Here is a 19,969-nt window from a genome sequence, read left to right as displayed (position 1 = left end):
TTGGGACGTTTACTAGAACTGCAAGAACAAGTAAATTTATCTACCAAAGTACCATAACTCACCAGATAAGCCTCGTTGAACTCGAAGCTGCAGGGGTACTGCCTCATAAGTTGGTACACGACGTCCAGCCATTGGAGGAAGATTGGCGAGCGTTCGTTCGGATCTTCGGGACCGAACTGGTGGCCGCAGCGGTCGGCGAACTTGTGACCGAAGTCTAACCATTCGCGCTCTACTAGTACTCGGAAACCCTGTGAAAATAACATCAATATTAGATCCTCAATAGAATGAAGTACCTCAATAGACGTAGGTAGATGAGATGTGTTTTTAAATTTCATATTATTATACTAACGACAGGTCAGTTACTTCAATTTGTCCGACCAATCTCTCAGTTTAGTACAAAATTGGTATAAAATCAGGTAAATTGCAATCGAACTGTCATTTTACTATTTGAGATAAACACAGTATATACGAAGTGAGTCAAGTTACTAGGGTATCATAACTAGCTAGAAGTTCACCTCAAGCGTCCGATAGTGCACGTCGAGGATGAGCTGCGCGGCGGCCACGATCTGCGGCGTGCGGTCCCAGCCGTCCGAACAGTGGACCAGCACCGGTCGTCCGGCGAGCACTGCTCGGGCCACTACGCTGGCCGCTCGCGCTACGCCTGAGATGTATTGGAGCCATAGCGTGCGTTCTAGGTTGCTATGCCAGCTGTGGACATAAATAAATATTTTTAGACACATCCACATAAAAATTGCCGCGCGAGGCAGGTCGGTTTATAACGTCATCGCACGATGCAAACGCATGTGCAGCGGCAACGCATGGACGAGGCACGTCTACACTGGTTGTGCTGTTCGCAAGGCAGCTCGCTCTATGTCAATTAGTTAATAACAAAATGTACCTGAGAGCATATACACCGATCTGTCTCAAGCTTAGATTACCAATTTGTCGATCTATATTCTCAGTAGTACCAGGCTATCATGAAATACGAGGAACTCACTTGGCCTGGTCGCTAGGTTCGGCAGCCAGCGCCCGTAGCTGCAGGAACGAGCGGCGCACGTGATGTATGTTCGGTAGGCTCATGAACTGTATGTCTGCGAACGGGTAGTATTGTTGGCACTCGCAGCCTCCGCCACGAGCTCGGTTCGTTACTGCTGATGCGTATGATCGTGCGTCCACTATTAGAAGTTTCGTTTGCTGGAAAATAAAATAATGTGAGTTAATTTAGATGAGACTTTAATGCCAATTAAACGAGTTAAAATGTAAACAATAAACAATATGACTATTTACTAAGTTACGTAGGTCCTTATCCTCATAACCAATAATGTCGTTAGTTGATCGAGCTGTGCGTGCTGTAAGGAAGGAAGCTATCAGTGAAGATGATATCAACTTTTAGACCACAATTTTGTAAACAAGTTCATTCAAAAATCTATTACTTTTTGAAAGTATAAAAGAAAAAGAAAAATTTTTTTGCTCGTTACGTTGCCCGTGAAAATGATAGAAATGTGCTAAACAACCACAATGCATACTATTACTTGTAGGTCAAGCTACCAGGAGAGCATACCTTGTTAGTGTTAGCTGGTTGCACGCCCCTATCTGCGTTACAGGCGGAGACAAATGCAGCTAGCAACCGCTCGTCCTCAGAGGACCGCCAACCGAACCAGCCCACTTCGGGCTGCGAGGTCCGCGCGATGACAGCGCCGTTGCCTCGGTGCCGCCACACCACGGCGGGGACCCGACGCATGGCGCGAAACCTGGAAGATAATAACATTTAGCTGAATCTGTTCTTTTAAGCTATTGCATATAGTGACTCTGCAAAAATGCTTGTGAAAAACAGCTGCAAGGCACTCACTTGTTTAATAAAACCTCGATTTTATTAAATTGTATTGAACGAAGTCGCGAGCAGTCGAGGACGCAGATCGACACCGTCATTTTACCCTAGCTATGTTTTCCTAGGATAGCGGTGCCGTCATATAGCGGCCGTCTCCATACAAAATAATACGGCAACATTTGGATGTAGTAGTATTTTGTATGGAGACGGTGGCAGTATATGACGGCACAGCTGTCCTAGGAAACCAGAGCTTAACCACCAAAGACGTCCACAGACACGCATGGTTACAATGCAGGTGATATTAACCATCCTGCATTTTGATAGGGTTTACGATGACGCGTTGTGTATAACAGGCGTAGCGTTTAAAAGGTTAAATATAGAATTCTAGCCGTTTGTTGTGAATCGCGTGTGTAGTTTACCTCGCAACGGAGTCAAGGTCTTCATCACCGATGGACGCCGGGACCACCAGGAGAGGGGGGTAGGAGGAACATAGCTTGTAGTCGGCGTTGGCGGCCGTCACCCGCCACGCTCCCTTCGTCGTGAATCCGAGTCTTTCCACCTGGAAATAGAGTTACAATTAATAATGACACGAAATAGCAACATCAGGCGGCTCGTCTGCTCGCTTGCTGACTATAACGTAAAAAAAAAAAAAAAAAAAAATCTGATAAGACACTTTTCTAATGGAAAGTCACAAATGACACGGTAAACGGTGTCTAAGAACAAGTGTACATGCTTACATAGGTGTACCAGGTTTTTCACAACTTATTATTAGAGATGCACCGGATGTTCGGTTACTATCCGGTATCCGGCCTATCCGGCCATTATTTTAATATCCAGCCGGATACCGGATAGTGTCTTACTATCCGGCCGGATACCGGATAGTAAAATTGCTTGATTTCGGAGTAAACAAATTGTATTTAAGAAACAGTCACGGTCATAATCGTACTTGATAATTATATTAAAACAAATTAAACATTTCACTGACTTGCACGCGCACTCATTTCGAACCTAGAAATGTGTCCGCGCGAACGTTCACTAGGAAACAGGTCAAACCTGCAGAATACGCACCTGAAAAACCGAAATGTAGGTACAGTTCCGCCGGCCGAATATTCGGCAGCCGGATACCGGATATTCGGTCGATGGTCTGGCAGAATATCCGGTATCCGGTATCCGGCCAAACAACTATCCGTTGCATCTCTACTTATTATTATTCAATAAGAGACTTAACCTGTCATATTGAATAATAACAATATATGCAAACGTAGTACCTACCTACTTATCTTTTGTTTACTCAATAATTACTCAAAGAAAATAAACGTCCCTGACATATTTTTATATTGCTTAAAAGCGATGCATTTGCATTCGTGCCTATTGTACCAGCATATATTATATAATCGATAATGACTCGATGCAAGGTCCAATTTCTGCATAACTCTTGTGTATACCACCAGGGTATTTTAACCGATAGGTTCTCAGGCCCGAACCAGTTTCTGTGTGGACTCTATGGACGGAGGCAGGTGGCTGTTCCTTGGCCCACGCCGCGTATGCCGCGGCGAAGGTTTCTTTCTACCTGTGTACCAGGGTATTATAACTGATAGGTACTCACTACAGGCCCGAACCAGTTCCTGTGTCGGGCGTTACATGCCTGCATCAAAGCTTGGACGGAGGTAAGCTGGTCCCCTAGCCTAGTCAGCATATACCGCTACGAAGTTTCAACTAATGTACCAGGGTATTATAAATGATCAAGAGGCTTACTTCAGGGCCGAACCAGTTTCTGTGTGGGGCGTTAGAGGCCCTCATCAGAGCTCTATGGACGGAAGCAGGTGCCCAGGTGGTTGTTCCATAGCCTAGTCAGCATATACCGCTACGAAGTTTCAACTAATGTACCAGGGTATTATAAATGATCAAGAGGCTTTCCTCAGGGCCGAACCAGTTTCTGTGTGGGGCGTTAGAATGCCTCCATCAAAGCTTGGACGGAGGTAAGCTGTTTGTACCTTGGCCAAGTCAGCATATACCGCTACGAAGTTTCAACTAATGTACCAGGGTATTATAAATAATCAAGAGGCTTACCTCAGGGCCGAACCAGTTTCTGTGTGGGGCGTTGGAGGCCCTCATCAGAGCTCTATGGACGGAGGCAGGCGGCTGTTCCTTGGCCCACGCCGCGTATGCCGCGGCGAAGGTTTCCTGAACGGAACTCATGGGCGAGAGAGCGGTGCTGAGGCGCTGCCACCATTCCAGGCATTGGTCGCCTGTGTTGAATGTACATCTGGAAATAAATAAAAATATTTTAAGTCTATGCCTGACATTTTACAGACTTACGATCTTAGCCACACTCCTCACTTCATCGCGTGCTTTTATTTAGAGTTTGACCTGTACACAAAACGACCTTGAAGTTTTATGTTTACAAATGAATTTTGATTATCTTTGCTGAATCAATGTTATTAAGCTTAGAATAAATTTAAAAGTGGAAAAATTATTCTAGGCTTAATAGCATCGTTCGCAGACGTTTCTGCTTGTTAAAAATTAAAAATTAGAATCAATGTTATGTATGTGAGAAGAGAGGGTTATAAGAGTGGTATATGATATAAGTAAAAATGTAGAGGATTTAAAAATTCAATCCACTGCCAGGTGGCTTGGGTTCGACGACGGTGCCGCCTTTCCACACATCGATTGAAACCCCTTTTCTACTCTATATTTTTCAATGTATGTTTGCCTATGTATCATTTATACTTATATTAAAAAAATTAAATAATAGCCGCTAGGTGGACGTCACTGTCGCTAACACAGCCGAGTACTTCATACTGTATTGTATACAAATATCGTAAAAATATAAACTTAAACAACCTCTCAAACACAATGGCATTAGTAGTCAAATAAACTTAACAATTTAAATTTCCCAACAACATACAAAATGCATGTACATTTAAGTCACGTCCGGTACATTTCAGAATTAGAGAAATCCTCGCGTTCTGAATGCATTGTGCGTCGTTGGCACCCGCTTTAGAGGCAATAAAGGAGTATTCACTTTACGACGCTATTGCGGATGCGTTTGGATTTGTTATTAGCCAGGGCTCATACAATGAGCTTTTTAAGAAATACTATGATATTCCATTTTACGATATAAAAATAAATGTTTACTTTCATCCATACTAGTACCTATTTACCTAACTACGGTAACTACTGCATACCATGCCATACTGCATGCATTAGGTAAGTAAACCATAACATAAGTGTATTTTTTTTAAATTGGGATGAAGCAAAAGTATTGTTTTATTTACACAAGAACTTCTGCTCCAATAAGTTCATCTAAATTCTAAGCTAACGAAGCTTGCTTGACCTGGTTGAATCTTTCCTTTTTAATTATAATTTTAATTTTACCATACTGCTTAGATAAGTTTGAATCTCGTTCGAGGTGCCGAATCTTAATTATTTCTTTGAGACACTTATGACGCCTTCGCTTTATAGTATACCAAATTGTAAAGCAACATTTAAGTTTGAAAAATTAAGTACTCAATATTTTGTAGCTTTTAACTACCACTTTTACTTTTGCTTATCAAATTAACTATGATTTGAAGTTATAAGGCTATTGACATCATTCTGTAATGTTTTTTTTATTGCGCATAACTAATAACACCAAACATTGACGCCTTTCTAATTCTATGCCCATAAATATTCGTCAACGACCTGTCAAATATAATAAAATAAAAATATGTCTCCATGCTTATTTTTTAGTATGCGAATGCTAATAGGTCAGCTATTACAATAATTGTATAGACATATTTTGTTGGCTTGTCTATTTATTTAAGACTTATGACATCATAACTAATTTGTGTAGATAAGTTGTCATAAACATAATATAATATTGATTTACGTATATTTACATTTATTTCTTTACTCGTTCAAGTTTTTATATGCGTACACCGAATAGGTAAATATAATAGGCATGGGAAAATGTACATACTCAATAGTTATGAAAATGGACCACCTTGGCACCTTGTATCATTTCCATACAAATAAAAATGGCGTATTTCGGTTTTAATTACTACCAGGAACACAACATTGTGAGTATGTAGTGTCCAATATGTTGTTTGCTCCTGTTGCTACGGCTATAACAGTTGTTATGCTTTCGATATCAAATGGGCTTATCGGTGAAATTAGGTTAAACATTATTACTTAACATACTTTCTTGTTATTCATTGACCTTATATGACGCAATCATTAAATAATAACCTATTCTCAAAGTGTGAAATACAAATTTAAACCGTTTTACACCTCGCAAATCAATATTATTACAATAATACCGACGTTTACATACTATTAACCTTGTAGTTAACTTAGAAAACTGTTAGCAAATGGTGTTCAATTGCTACGTGGGTATAATTTTCTACGATTACGATAACTGTATGTGGGAAATACGCCACGGGGGTTGCCGGGTTTTCCAGACTTTCATTGGAATACCAACTAATAGGTCCGAGTAGGTACATATAATGATCGCGAAGGGCTATTTGAAAGCCCAAATATTTTAACCTCACATTTGATGGATCAATTTTACCCAAACGTCGAATTGTATTAGGTTTACAAATAACTCACAAGGCGGTTTCCTAAAACGTATTACTTTCGTGATGACAAACAGTTCCAATAACAAGTTACAGTTCCAATGTCCAATTTTCGGTCACGTTAAACAGCCAAAAATCAAACTAGTTAGGCCGTTACGACCAACCAATTTGAATAAAAATATAGGTCACGATGACTCCGTAAAGCTCTTGGATTAATTTAGGGATAGAAGTAAGTTTGTAGGTGGCAGCACCGATCTTTCGTCTGTCACAGCAGCTTTTGTAAACCCTGAACCAGGCAAGCACACACTCTAGCAGTATTTACTGAAGTTCTCTGCCATGCTTGCACAGTACAACTAGGCACAGCAGATCCCTGGTCTCAACCGCGTCAATAATCCGTATCACCGTCAACCTTCACTATTAGTACCAGGCAAGCATACAATCTAATCTAAGTAGTACTCACTGCAGCTGTCGGCCATGCTTGCACAGCACAACAAGGCCCAGCAGATCCTTGATCTCGACCGCGTCGATGAGCCGCAGCGGCACGGAGGCGCCAGGCCCGCTCCGCCGCCGAGGTTGAGCGTGGAGGCGGTAGTTGGACATCGCGATAGTACCGCCGTCCGCCGTGCGGCCGACCCACTGGAAATATAATTGTTTGTTAGTTATGGTGTCTTGGTACATTTAACCTAACACTAATAATAAACTAAATCCAGTCTATGTTAAGACGAAACGGGAGCTGAGCTAAAAGTCAATTTTGAGATTTCAAGCTGAATATACCCGTCGCTCTGACGGGGCGTGAGAGACTGTATTTGTGTGTGTAATGCACGCACACAGATGCGTACGCTTGCACCCGCGCGCGCCTCATTGCCGACAATTTGCAATGTTATTTTTCGTGCGTTACTGCCACGAGGCGTTCACTTATTACTTACTGTGTTGCGATTGAATTTTTTGACCCGGCTTACGTTTACGGAACTCGATAATCTTTCTACTACTGTGACTTGGCTTTGTTTACTTGACTTTGCTGATCAGCTTATTGTTTTGGACTCCGTGAGTTGTGGTTACCTATTGGACCGCACGCAATTCATCTACCTTTATTCAAGTAATTAAGCGTAATTAGCCGAAACCTTTATAAGAGTGTAATTCATAAGAAGTACATAAGATATAATTTATGTACTAGTTTGCTGTTAGCTTTTAATTGTATCACTTTACATATATGTTACTCAAATAACTAACACGGTTACACTGTTGTAAGAACATTATTTTTCAGGTAGGCCTTATTATACCTACTATAGGCCTTATTACCTCCTAGTACCTTAGTAGTAGTAGTACTACTACGGAAATTGATTCAAAGACTCAAGACTGACTTAAGTGGCAGTAGGGTGTAGGGTTTTTTCTAGGCTTAATGAGTTCGCTGAAGCTTATTTTTTATACTTAGCGCACAGAACCACTAGTTTAACAGTATCAGCTCTAACCACATGTCACCATTTTGTCCTTTACGTAACAAACTCAGGGGCCCAGAATATCCGATGTACCTATCAAATCAAGGTTCTGTACCAAATAAGGCCCGGTTATTATAGTTCGTTATTTTTTAGCATTAGAAAGAAGGTAAACAATCATGACGTGTCTTTTTATTAATAATTATTGAAAAACGCTTTCAAAAATTAGTTTATATTACTTATGAAAGCAAAAGAATATAAAAAAGTATATGATTAATACATACATACATACATACAATCACGCCTATTTCCCGGAGGGGTAGGCAGAGACCACGGATTTCCACTTGCTACGATCCTGACATACCACTTTCGCTTCCTTCACATTCATAACATTCCTCATACACGCTCGCCGGTTTAGGGTGCTCTTGCTCATTAATATGATTAATATGATTTATAATTCTAACATATTTGCTATGACTTATTTTTCAATGGTAATTTTTAATAAGACATGTCAAAATCTGTTACCTTAATGCAAAAAAAGCGAACTTTAAGCGTGCTAACTTTCAAAATTTCATTTTTTATAAGATAGTATAAGTAGATGGGCAAAAATTTTGCGTCCATGTCCACCAGTGAGTAAGTGATTGAGGTACCTAAACATTTAACTTTATAATGTAAAATGATATAATTTACTAACCTACTCGTTTAATTTCAGGTAGGTTGAATAAGGAACCAAGTAACCATGGGGAGGAGCAGTATTTACTAACATTTTCTTTTTGGGTCTTCAGAGTGTATCGTTTCCTTTTTTTTGCACATATTACACTTAAATATATATTCTCTGTGTAAACCCTTACGTCTTTCAATGACAAAGGCAAGATCAGCAAATGTACAATTTGTATGATCGTGCCTGATATTTGAGATCACAGAAAATAAATATTTTAAATCCACTATTCTGCGACCTTCTAAAATTTTGTTTTATCATGATTCATGATCAAAAAGCTCGGATTCAATAGTCATATCAAACGTCGATTATGCAGTTGATGATGAGCTTGCATTTTCTACCATTGGTGCTGCAAATGCATCAACCGGTGGCGATAAACTTTTCCCTCTTGTAAAACAAATTACTATTGTGATTGTGTCCAGCAAAAGGCCAAAATTCGGTTTACTTTCCTGTTTAAAATATTACTAATTTATTCATATTTCAGATTAGGTACATACGTAACTGTCTGAATGTTACAATGCCAGCTGACAAATTCTATCACATTTGTTTGTTTGGTAGTCATGGTAACATTCACTTACATTGATATCCTTATTAAGATCTGTATCTTATTATCCAGACCTTAAAATATTGCCACCGTTGCCCTTTAAAAAAATACTGTTTAAATAATTGGCTACTCAAACAATGCTTCTATAGTATAAATAATGACTACACAAAAATGGGTAGTATTGTATATAATGCACGAAATAAGGCCCGATTCTTAAGCGGGTTTAAATTTTGAGGCCATGTCCGCTAATACTATAGACAAAATATCAAGTTTAATAAACACAAAAAAAAAACATTGATGGGCCTTATTTTATAATTTAGGCCTTACTTTGTAATTTAAAGTAGAGTTAGGCCAAGAAAAATCTATAGCGATTTTGATAGAACACGCAGTGCAAGTGTTATTTCAAACGTCGCTTCTATGAAATTATGACATATAAATAACACTTGCACTGCGTGTGCTATCAAAATTGCTGTAGACTTTTCTTGGTCTGACTCTAAAATATTCTTTATTAGACCACAAACATAAAAACAAATTTAAAAAAAAACCGGCGAAGTGCAAGTCGGACTCGCACACGAAGGGTTCCGTACCATTATTTATAAAAACGGTCACCCATCCAAGTACTGACCCCGCCCGACGTTGCTTAACTTCGGTCAAAAATCACGTTTGTTGTATGGGAGGCCCCACTAAAATTTTTATTTTATCCTGTTTTTAGTATTTGTTGTTATAGCGGCAACAGAAATAAATCATCTGTGAAAATTTCAACTGTCTAGCTATCACGGTTCGTGAGATACAGCCTGGTGACAGACGGACGGACGGACAGCGGAATCTTAGTAATAGGGTCCCGTGTTTTACCCTTTGGGTACGGAACCCTAAAACCGATTTACAATGTAGATAAAGGTAGCAACAGGCGGTCTTATCGCTGTTAGTTCTTATTCTTCGTTTGTTTAGCATTAGAGTGAAGGTGACGTGTCTTTTTTAAGCATGCAATCGTATAATTATTAAGCTTTTTTTGTAATAGTTATGTACTTAGTGGTTAATATTAGTATTTACTATTTTTTTTTTCAATAATGCTTAAAAACGAAGTATAGACATGACAACCAAATATTAACGCCATTGTAGGGCAGGATATACAGAACATGAATCATTAGTACTGTCACGCTCCGTGATTGTTGAGCCATTTAGGGTTCTAGCTAAATTGGACATTCCATAGAGCACGAGTAAGTATGGAACAACCAATTCAGCTAGGACCCTAAATTGCTCGACAATTACGAAGCGTGCCTGTAGGTACCTAAAAATTTTGTTAACCCATTTTAACCATGCAATAAAATATTTTTGATTTTGATTTCTAATTTGAAATATTAGAATCAAAAAGTTCATAATAGATTGTATATCATAACTACAAAAATGTGTTCCCTACTCTCAACCCAAAACCCCTTGTATCTTAGGATCTAGATATTTTCACACAAGACGGTTTATCGATAACTTCTTACATCACTAGATTACCGACATTAAATGTCGACTACTGCCCATCACTTTTCTGGCTGTGTACGTATTTAGAAACTTGACTCCGCCCCTAAAATTAGTGCGATAGGGACAACTGCAGCTGAGGCGAAAAATGTCAAAAATCGAGGTTTCGTAGTCCTCTTTTTCCTCCCCCAAAACTTAACCAATCGTAACCAAATTTGGAATTCTAAATGATTATAAAATTATCTGTGTCGGACCGTTTTGCTTTTTTGGCTAATTGATATCAGTTTTGAATACCACGCCTCTCATTGCGGCATAGTCTATTAGGCCATTTTGGCCGTTTTTGAAGGGCTCTAGCGCCTTAAAAAACAAAAATATCAAAAAAAGCAAAACGGTCCGACACAGATATTGACAATATTAATCTGTGTTGAAAAAATCATTGCTCTAGCTTCAAAAACCACGGAGGAAAACGAGGACTACGTTTGTATGGAGGAATGACCACTCCTGTTGGCTCTTAAGTCTGCACGCCAAGTGCTACATCGAGTATGGCGCCACCAGGAGTGGATTTGATGTCATAATGTAATGCCTAGTTTATGATTTTTACATTAACCCAATCAGTATTCGGCGGTTCCGCGGCCGGCTCCCTGACTGACAAGCGGGGTTGCGTGTGTTTTTAGTTTTTAAGATATAATAAGTAAGTATGCTAGTTTTAAGGTATTTATCTATGGGCCAATAGTTGCCTGAAAATAAAGATTTATCATTTCATTTAATAGCAAACAGTTTTAGTTAAGTAACAAACACAAATTAAAAGCCATTGCCCTAACTCATTAGACTAGTTACTATCAACTATCAAAACGTCATTCCGTTCATTCACCCCGGTGCATCCGACCCGTTGACCTTAAAGTCCATTTGCTGGACTAACTTATCTATCAATTTACATATGATAACTTGATAACTAGTAATGTGATCATAGATATACCTTATGTAGTTGTAATAAGGTATGCGGGTGATCAGTTAACAATGTTTACGATGGTAACAATCGATGCATATGCTAATGATTATGCACATTTGAAAGGCATGTTCAGTGTAGACTTTGGACATATTTGGTTTTAGTTGGATATTGTTAGCACTTGCCGTGCTTATGGTAGAGTTAGATATTAGGGCCAAGTTATTCGTAATTTATTAAGTTGCCCATCTCTTCGTGGTCAATTTTGAGACCTGGTAGTAAATGTATTGATCACTTCGGGTCAGTTGCACCAAACTGTTCGTATCGTTAAAGAGTTCGCTAAATTGTTATGTATAGTTTCATAGTAAAGCGCCGGCTGACGTTGATCAGTCTGTCAAATGTGGTTGGTGCAACTGACCCTTAGTGTCAAAAACGACTTTTTAAACACAAAATGAACATATTTCAATAAAATGACTCGAAATTTACATAAATGGGACAAGAATCATTAATTCCATATCATGGGGATATCGGGTAAAAGCTAATAATTTTTTGTCGACGTGGCGGACGTGGTCCCTATAGCATTGGCAACCAATATTGACAGCAAGGCAAATAGGGTCGAAAAGGGCACGTTTATTTTGTTTGTTTTTCTATTCATAGGCCTTATAAAAATGGTCCATAAAGTTTCGAAGCATACTAAACGAACGATTGATTTTAAACGAGTGATTTTCTTAAATTTATTTAATTTCTTCATGAACAAAATAACAATTAAGTTAACAACAAAGCTGAGCGGAGAGCAAAGGTTTAAATATCCTCATTTAACTGGCTCGTACCTTTTTTAGTTCAAAGAACTTGGCCCTAAACATTAAGAAAGGGCGCCTAGACACCGGAATAGATTCCGAAACACATTTCTAGTAAATACAACACCTGGTAGAAATCGTGAGAGTTAACTTAGATTAAATTACCGGCGCACGATTTCACGCGGTGCGATACCCGAAGAATGTATGCCCAGACCAAATATAAGGTGTTTTCTAATTTATTCTAGCCTCTGTCCCCTCTGTGACAACCGTCAGTACTTCCGTACTATTTTTTTTACCTATGAATAGCGCTAAGGAGAAAATTAACGTAATAAAATACCAGGAGGTCAAAACAGTGGCAGAGAGAAGAACGAAATGGCGATTACTCCACAGACAAGAGCCAGGCTCTTAAAATTATGACGATGATGAATAGCGCTTAGGATTTGGAGATGATTCTTGGGATAAAAATGCCCTCGAAATTTAATATTATCTTAGATAAGGTTATAGTTATAAGATGAGCTACTTGTATGCGGAATTTCACATAAGTCTGTTCAGCCGTTTTTGTTTGATTGAGCAAACCTCCAATAATCAAAAGTCAAAACATACGAACTTTCTCATTTATGATATCAGAGTTATCGGTTAACCTAAATAAATTAACAGGATTCTAGCTCTTTCTTATCTTATCAACGAAATGCAAAGCCGTATATCAAATAAGAAAAGTTTCCTACGAGTAAGTTCGATTAGATAGAGCGATGCAGCCAAAGTGCACCATGTAATCTACCTATATTTATTTTGAGGCAAATCGGTAGGATTCCATTTTATATTTAGGGAGCTTTGGTGCAGTTTGACAGATCAAAGTCGAGTGGTATGGCTATGGAAGGTATAGTAAGGAACACAATCTCCATGCATCGAAAAGTGTCCGTCAAAAAACCTTAAATAGGTGGCGTGGCGCCTGAATACCTAGAATATTTGATAAAAAAATTGAAATCATTGACAGCGCACTTCAGTCCCTCAATAAAGCCAACGTCTTAGCTACTCTAGCGCTACTCTCGAGAAATTTGGAACTATTATTTACAACTGACTGCTGGACACTTACAAATGTTCTACCATACGCATAAGAGATTTCACTCCTTTTACTCTATTTTCTCCATGGGTATGGCGTAAATAGTTGTCACAACAGGGACTCTATTAATGGGGAGCTTAGAAACGCCAAGAGGTCTCACTCGGCAAAAGCCGCTGCAATCTGATACGGTGCAGTCAGCTAGGGCAGCAGCAGCGCGCGTCAGCCTCAGCGCATCAAACACACTAGGACTTCATGACGGACCTGCACGAACTCCCCGCATATCGGAGTGAACGGCACATCTAGGCCGGACTCGTCACAATGGGTCCGCAGTCGCGGGTACAGGACCGCGGCTCGCCCGCAGCGCCCCAGGTCGCACCCAACACACCAAGACTACATGACTCACCTGCACGAACTCCCCGCATATCGGTGTGAACGGCACGTCTAGGCCGGGCTCGTCGCAATGGGTCCGCAGCCGCGGGTACAGGTCCGCGGCTCGCACGCGGTGCGGCGGCGGCTCGGGCTGCGGCGGGGCGCCCCAGCGCTCCCGATCGCGCTCCCGGTCGCGCTCGCTCATCGCGCGAGACGACGACGATGACACCTGCGGACAAAGATAAACGAATGTTAGTTTACGATGTTTACATTGGACAATCGTGCAGAGTTTCGGCGGTACTATTTGGACTTTTACCAGCGTAGTAAAGCAAACAATGATAAGTACATATCCGGAAAAACAAGCGCTAACCAGTGTCAATAAGTGGATAGAACTAAAGCTAGGAATAAATGGTGATCTGTATGTTCCCGCAGCTTGGCTTTCAGCCTCAAGAGGAGACACCCGCCTGGTAATTTACAGAATTCAAACATTTTCTTCCTTGTACTATGACTAGATCACTAACTCACTTTGACACTGTGACGCCGATCATTGGACAAAGCATCCGAGTGATTGTGAGAAAAACTATGATCGATGATAGGGGTTGTCAATTTCAATTACCTCATATTAGGAGCTTATTGTAAGCGTTTCTATTATTAGTGAGTCCTTAAATTTAGTGTATTTATTTAATCCTCCATCCATGGTAAAATTGAATTTCTACAATATGTACTTATACAGAATTTAAGTTGAAGGGGGGAAAATTACTATACGGCAAATCTACTTTTTCCGCTAACAAGAAAAGCTAGCGCGAATACTAATGTCCTTTTTGTGAGAAGGGAAATCTTCAAGTTGTTTCCAAGAATTGTAACTTTACATATCACTGATGGTAGCTTTCGATAACAATATGAAAGCCTACACTATTGCGAGATTTATACAGCATGATTTTGTCATGTCTGGCCATACTCTAAGGGGTGAATATGTGGGTAATACTTAACAACATTTACTAGGTACGCTAACCCCGAAATGAATGGTCAGACATAACAAAATCATCGTGTATAAAAAGTCAGTTAATATAAAGTTGGTCTAGGAGATTCTCTGAACGGTTTATGCTTTTACTTGACTTTAATGATATCAATAGTACTTAGTAACGATAATGGTTAACCAGACTAACCCCCTTATTCATAAAACTTTACAAGCCTCAATCACTTAATTTTATGTTTTATCCCTTTCTTACAAATACAAAAGTTAAAATGACTTATAAAACAAACGATTTACGGCTAATTGACGCTCGTACCGCGTTTAAGAATAACGCCATATATAAATGAATACATTACTATATCACTATTAAAAGTAGGCCAAAGACCTTTACACTCCATCCACATAGTACCTCAAGCAGATCGTTGAACCGCACACGAGTGTTGGACACAGTCACATACATTTCACAAACCATGTAAATATGACAGTCACATTATCATACGTTCGTCGACGAAAGTGTCTAAAGTTGAACTGGGACTTGATACGATAAGGAGGCATTATCAATATTACATATAAGACTTATAAGCAAATGCAGTACGTATAACAGAAGATGAAGTTATGTAACATAACTTTACTTCTATTAGACTATTGGCATAGAGTAATATACGTATAAGTAAAGAAAGGGTGGTAACTCCGTACATCAGTTATCTTACCAAAACGCGCGTTATTTCGTAGTCGACATCTAGCGTCAAGTAGCGGAATTTATCAGTACTGCTAGCTGACAATAGATGTACGGAGTTACCACACTTTCTTTACTTATATTACTCTATGCCAATAGTCTAATAGAAGTAAAGTTTGCTATTGGCTCTGGAGCAAATATAAAAATGTAAAAATTCAAAATACTTCATAGAGTTATTATCGCAACCAAGCTGAAACGGAGACTTTCGCTAACGCTCGGTCAACTATACCTTGTTCGTTCGCATTTTAGAATTTTTAGCACCTAGTAGGTACTTTATTTATTTTTTAAATATGTATTTGTGTAACGAGGGATTCCCTCCAGAAATAGAAGCTATTATCAATTCGATAATTAACACGATATGTTATCATGATAAGATAAGATTTATCGTAATAATTATGGATATAGAAATATACTTTTGAAGCCTGAACTTGTAGCTTTGATAAGTATGTAAAAAAGACTGTAAATCCCTATAGAAATCCGAGTTCCCATCATAATGTAATGCCAAAAAAATTGCAGTACCTATTTAAAGTAATATTTTCAACCATGAGACCTGTTGAAGTAATTATGACCAATAACTTATCTAAACTTATCATATTATATACACTAATAAAGGTGATTTTCCTATACAACGTCATAAATAACTGCGTGATTGATATATTAATATGCAAGGAATAGGTAAATATTGATAGAGATAGAAACGCCAAAGTTCACATTCCTGAAAGTTATTTATAGTAACGGTCGTTGATAATATTAATACATAATCATACTAAACCAATTTATATATATATATATATATATATATATATATAGTATATATTATATACTCTGTATCTTTAGGTAGGTACTTAAATAAAAGTAAACAAATAATTTGCACATTTTCGGGTAGTTATTACATTTATTGACCCCTCCTCTCCCACGACTCATATATGAGTCGCAACGCTTATGGTGACGTCACATCGTGGGAATCGAGGGGTTAACCAACCAAATACAAAACCACCTGGATCTGTCACTGAACGACCTGACTTTAACCTACATTATTTGATCATGTAATGTTTTCATCTACCCTCAACTGGCTTAAGAAGCCATTTGAGGGTAGATTTTGTTTACTCTTTTTTAAATAAGTACCTAAAGATACAGACTATAGGTATAGTTATTAATTAACAGAAATGTAGATTGTAATTAAGACGAAACAGGAGCTGAGTTTTAAATATTTTAGGTAAATATACCCGTCTCGCTAACGGAAGCGGCACCTAAAAGTAGTGCGATAAGGACAAGGCGAAAAATCCTGGGTAAAAATCTCAAAAAACGAGGTTTCGTACTCCTCTGTTTCCCCCTCCAAAACTTAACAAATCGTAACCAAATTTGGAAATCTAAATGATTATGAAATTATCTGTGTCGGACCGTTTTGCTTTTTTGGCTAATTGATATCAGTTTTGAATGCCACGCCTCTCATTGCGGCATAGTCAATTCGGCCATTTTGGCCATTTTTGAAAGGCTCTAGCGCCTTAAAAAACAAAAATATCAAAAAAAGCAAAACGGTCCGACACAGATATTGACAATATTAATCTGTGTTGAAAAAATCATTGCTCTAGCTTCAAAAACCACGGAGGAAAACGAGGAGTACGTTTGTATGGAGAAATGACCACTCCCGTTGGCTCTTAAGACTTACTCATAAATATGTCCCAGTTTTAATTCGCCGACCTAAGAGCTTATGGGACATAATTTCTAGGGTTCCGTACCCAAAGGATAAAAACGGGACCCTATTACTAAAACTCTGCTGTCCGTCTGTCTGTCACCAGACTGTATCTCATGAACCGTGATAGCTAGACAGTTGAGATTTTCACAGATGATGCATTTCTGTTGCAGCTATAACAAGAAAACTAAAAAGTACGGAACCCTCGGTGGGCGAGTCCGACACGCACTTGTGCGGTTTTTTTTTGAGTAATAACTATGTATGCACCCATATTTTTACATTTGACTGGTTTATTCGGGTAATTCCGACTACTTCCAAAAGTCCTACGTTCTGTATACACATCTGTGCCTGTATAAAATTCAATTAAACACAAATAACACGTTACTTAAGGGCGCCAATTAGGTAAGTAACCCTTTATCTCAGTAAGTCACGTATATCACAATTGCGCAGTTGGTTTACAATCAAACAACTAGCCACAAAGTAATCGGGTTATAAATAGATATAATCTTATTATGTTTATGTTGTGATATAACAGAAAGATAAACATATAATAGATTACATAACTTACGTCTTACGCGCGTCCCCGTCTCATGCCAAAAATGTTTACAACAAGTTTTCTTTTCTTGTCATATAAGCAGACATCGTAAGTTTTATAGCATTTTTGGTGCAGCGGAGTGGTGTTAACGGAATTGGTATAGATAATTCCAACTGAAATGGTAAATTAAGGTTAATATTAAAGTAATTAACGCTAATTAACATTAGGGTTGAAATTGTTTATACCAATTCCGTTAACACCATTCCGCTGAACCGAAAATGCTATAAAATTTACGATGTCTGATGATAAGTTAGTTCGTGTTGTTGTAGAATTAGGGTAAAACACCCACACCACCACCCGATATAATCATTACTAATAATTAGTAAGTATCCAGTTTATTTATCAAATTGTCTATTACACACTATTTCGTTCAAAAAAAGATTGTTAGCAATAAATGTATCGCAATACTTTGTTCATCCTATCAGTACTTACGAGTATTTAAGTACTTACTGAACCAAAGCCAAAAGGAAGCGTCATGATTTTAACAGCATATGTGCGTGTGCATGTAAATATTTAAGATACCTTTTTACCTGACATTTACATACGATTCACCTGACGTGTAATAAAATTATCATTTAAATTAAACAAATAAACATTTACATTACAAAATATATAAGTAACTATTTCGTTAAAATGCAATGAGTGCATCAACATATTTACTTAGCTAGACCAGGCAAACATAACATTCAAGAGACAGCATATGCAACATAACTAAAAGCGAAACGTCCAAAGCATTATTTACTAAGGGGACCTTACCAAAGATTTTGTAATGCGTTCCTACACTTGCTCAACGTAAACATAGCTTTTGTAAACTACAGCCATTTGTTCATGGATAAACACTGTTACTAAATCAATTTACACTTGTAATAGCTTTCGGATAAAATTCTAGGTTGGTAAGAAACTTAAGAAAGTATTTAAATCATGAAACTTTGTTATAAATTACTCCCTCTTTTAAAAATCTTTTGATTCAAATTAGTCTTCAATATTCGACATAACATATTGTCCTTATCTTTTAAGCGTTTTAGCTCAATTACTGTTATAATTTTAAGACTACCTATCTACCATGGTATAATAATATACTCCGCCTGGTACTCCATTCCCGTCTTTTCTAGGTCACCTAACTGACACGGGCTTACGTCATCATGCGACAGCGCTATATGATAATATGCGATAGCGCTATATATAGCGGCCATGTTGTTGTGACGTAGCCCCGTGTCACTCTGGGAATGGAAGACCATGTTTTATTAGACTATGCTATCTACTATAGTTGATTCCTTCCGTTCAGCACCCTATTCCCAATCTATTTATAATGTAGTAGACATAAAAAATCCAAACAGACACGTAAGAAGGCAATAAACTCCAGTACTCCTCAATTAGTACGGCATTCCTGAGTAATGATGTAATGTAACACGCCCGAAGCTGTTCTCATGTACGTATACAGCCTTAGTTATATCAGACGCTTACAGAGCTAAATGCGTTGTTATTTATTTATTTATTACAAAATGGAAAGAGTTTGGCCCTATAAGTAGTCTGTATCTTTAGGTATTTAAATAAAAGTAAACAAACAATTTGTACATTTTTGGATAGTTATAACATTTATTGGTTAACCGGCCAATTACAAAACCGCCTGGATCAGTCACTGAACGACCTGAGTTTAACCTGCATTATTTGATCGTGTAATGTTTTCATCTACCCTCAACTGGCTTAACGAGCCATTTGAGGGTGGATTTTGTTTACTTTTATTTAAATACCTAAAGATACAGAGTATAGTTAGACTCAGGATTTTCCCCTGACATGTCAGGATTCTTGGTCCTTTGTCAGGATTCCAGGGGAATTTGGCGTGTGTCAAGGTTTTTTAGAAACTTCAACTAACCACTAGACGGTAGCTAAAATTTTGGAGTTGGGCAAAGGAGAGGGAAGGTTATGCTACTATAAAAAATATTAATAAATATTATAGCTACAGCCTACAGCGTATTGTGGCAAGTTAAAGTGGCCCACTGATTAACAGTCCGCCGGACGGTATCGGCCTGTAAGTTTGAACAAAATTTTGACAGTTCCGAACAACTGACAGGCCGATACCGTCCGGCGGACTGTTAATCAGTGGGTCCTTAAGGATTAAAGGTTTTGTAATAAGGGACGGATTTTTGAAGAAATTACCTTTGATGAATTTTTGATGAAATGTCAGGATTTTAGGGTGATGTCCGGACTTTTGTTAGGATATTTAATTCTTTCATATTTCAACCCTAGTCTTACCTGA

The 19,969-nt window shown here is 38.4% G+C and overlaps 1 protein-coding gene and 1 long non-coding RNA gene across 8 annotated transcripts in view; one reads left to right on the top strand and one right to left on the bottom strand.

Moving 5' to 3' along the window:
* The window catches only part of LOC134800124 (uncharacterized), a 149,075-nt gene that overhangs the window by 16,473 nt on the left and 112,633 nt on the right, over positions 1-19,969 (top strand). The gene's annotated exons all lie outside the window — the stretch shown is intronic.
* LOC134800043 (myotubularin-related protein 3) overlaps positions 1-19,969 on the bottom strand; it is a 109,730-nt gene that overhangs the window by 10,002 nt on the left and 79,759 nt on the right. For 6 of the 7 annotated variants that reach the window (XM_063772495.1, XM_063772492.1, XM_063772491.1 and 3 more), the window contains 8 exons: positions 13,750-13,944; positions 6,845-7,020; positions 3,899-4,094; positions 2,248-2,387; positions 1,562-1,751; positions 998-1,194; positions 516-708; positions 63-248 (listed from right to left, as the gene is read on the bottom strand). In XM_063772495.1, coding sequence (XP_063628565.1) covers positions 63-248; positions 516-708; positions 998-1,194; positions 1,562-1,751; positions 2,248-2,387; positions 3,899-4,094; positions 6,845-7,020; positions 13,750-13,920 — 1,449 coding nt within the window. In that variant the 5' untranslated portion in view covers positions 13,921-13,944. Of the gene's footprint in view, positions 1-62; positions 249-515; positions 709-997; positions 1,195-1,561; positions 1,752-2,247; positions 2,388-3,583; positions 3,654-3,898; positions 4,095-6,844; positions 7,021-13,749; positions 13,945-19,969 lie in introns of those variants that run through there. The other variant, XM_063772497.1, reaches the window with a different exon arrangement.

Source organism: Cydia splendana, chromosome 19, assembly GCF_910591565.1.
Source record: "Cydia splendana chromosome 19, ilCydSple1.2, whole genome shotgun sequence".
NCBI lineage: Eukaryota > Metazoa > Arthropoda > Insecta > Lepidoptera > Tortricidae > Cydia > Cydia splendana.
This window is presented reverse-complemented; position numbering and strand designations above follow the sequence as displayed.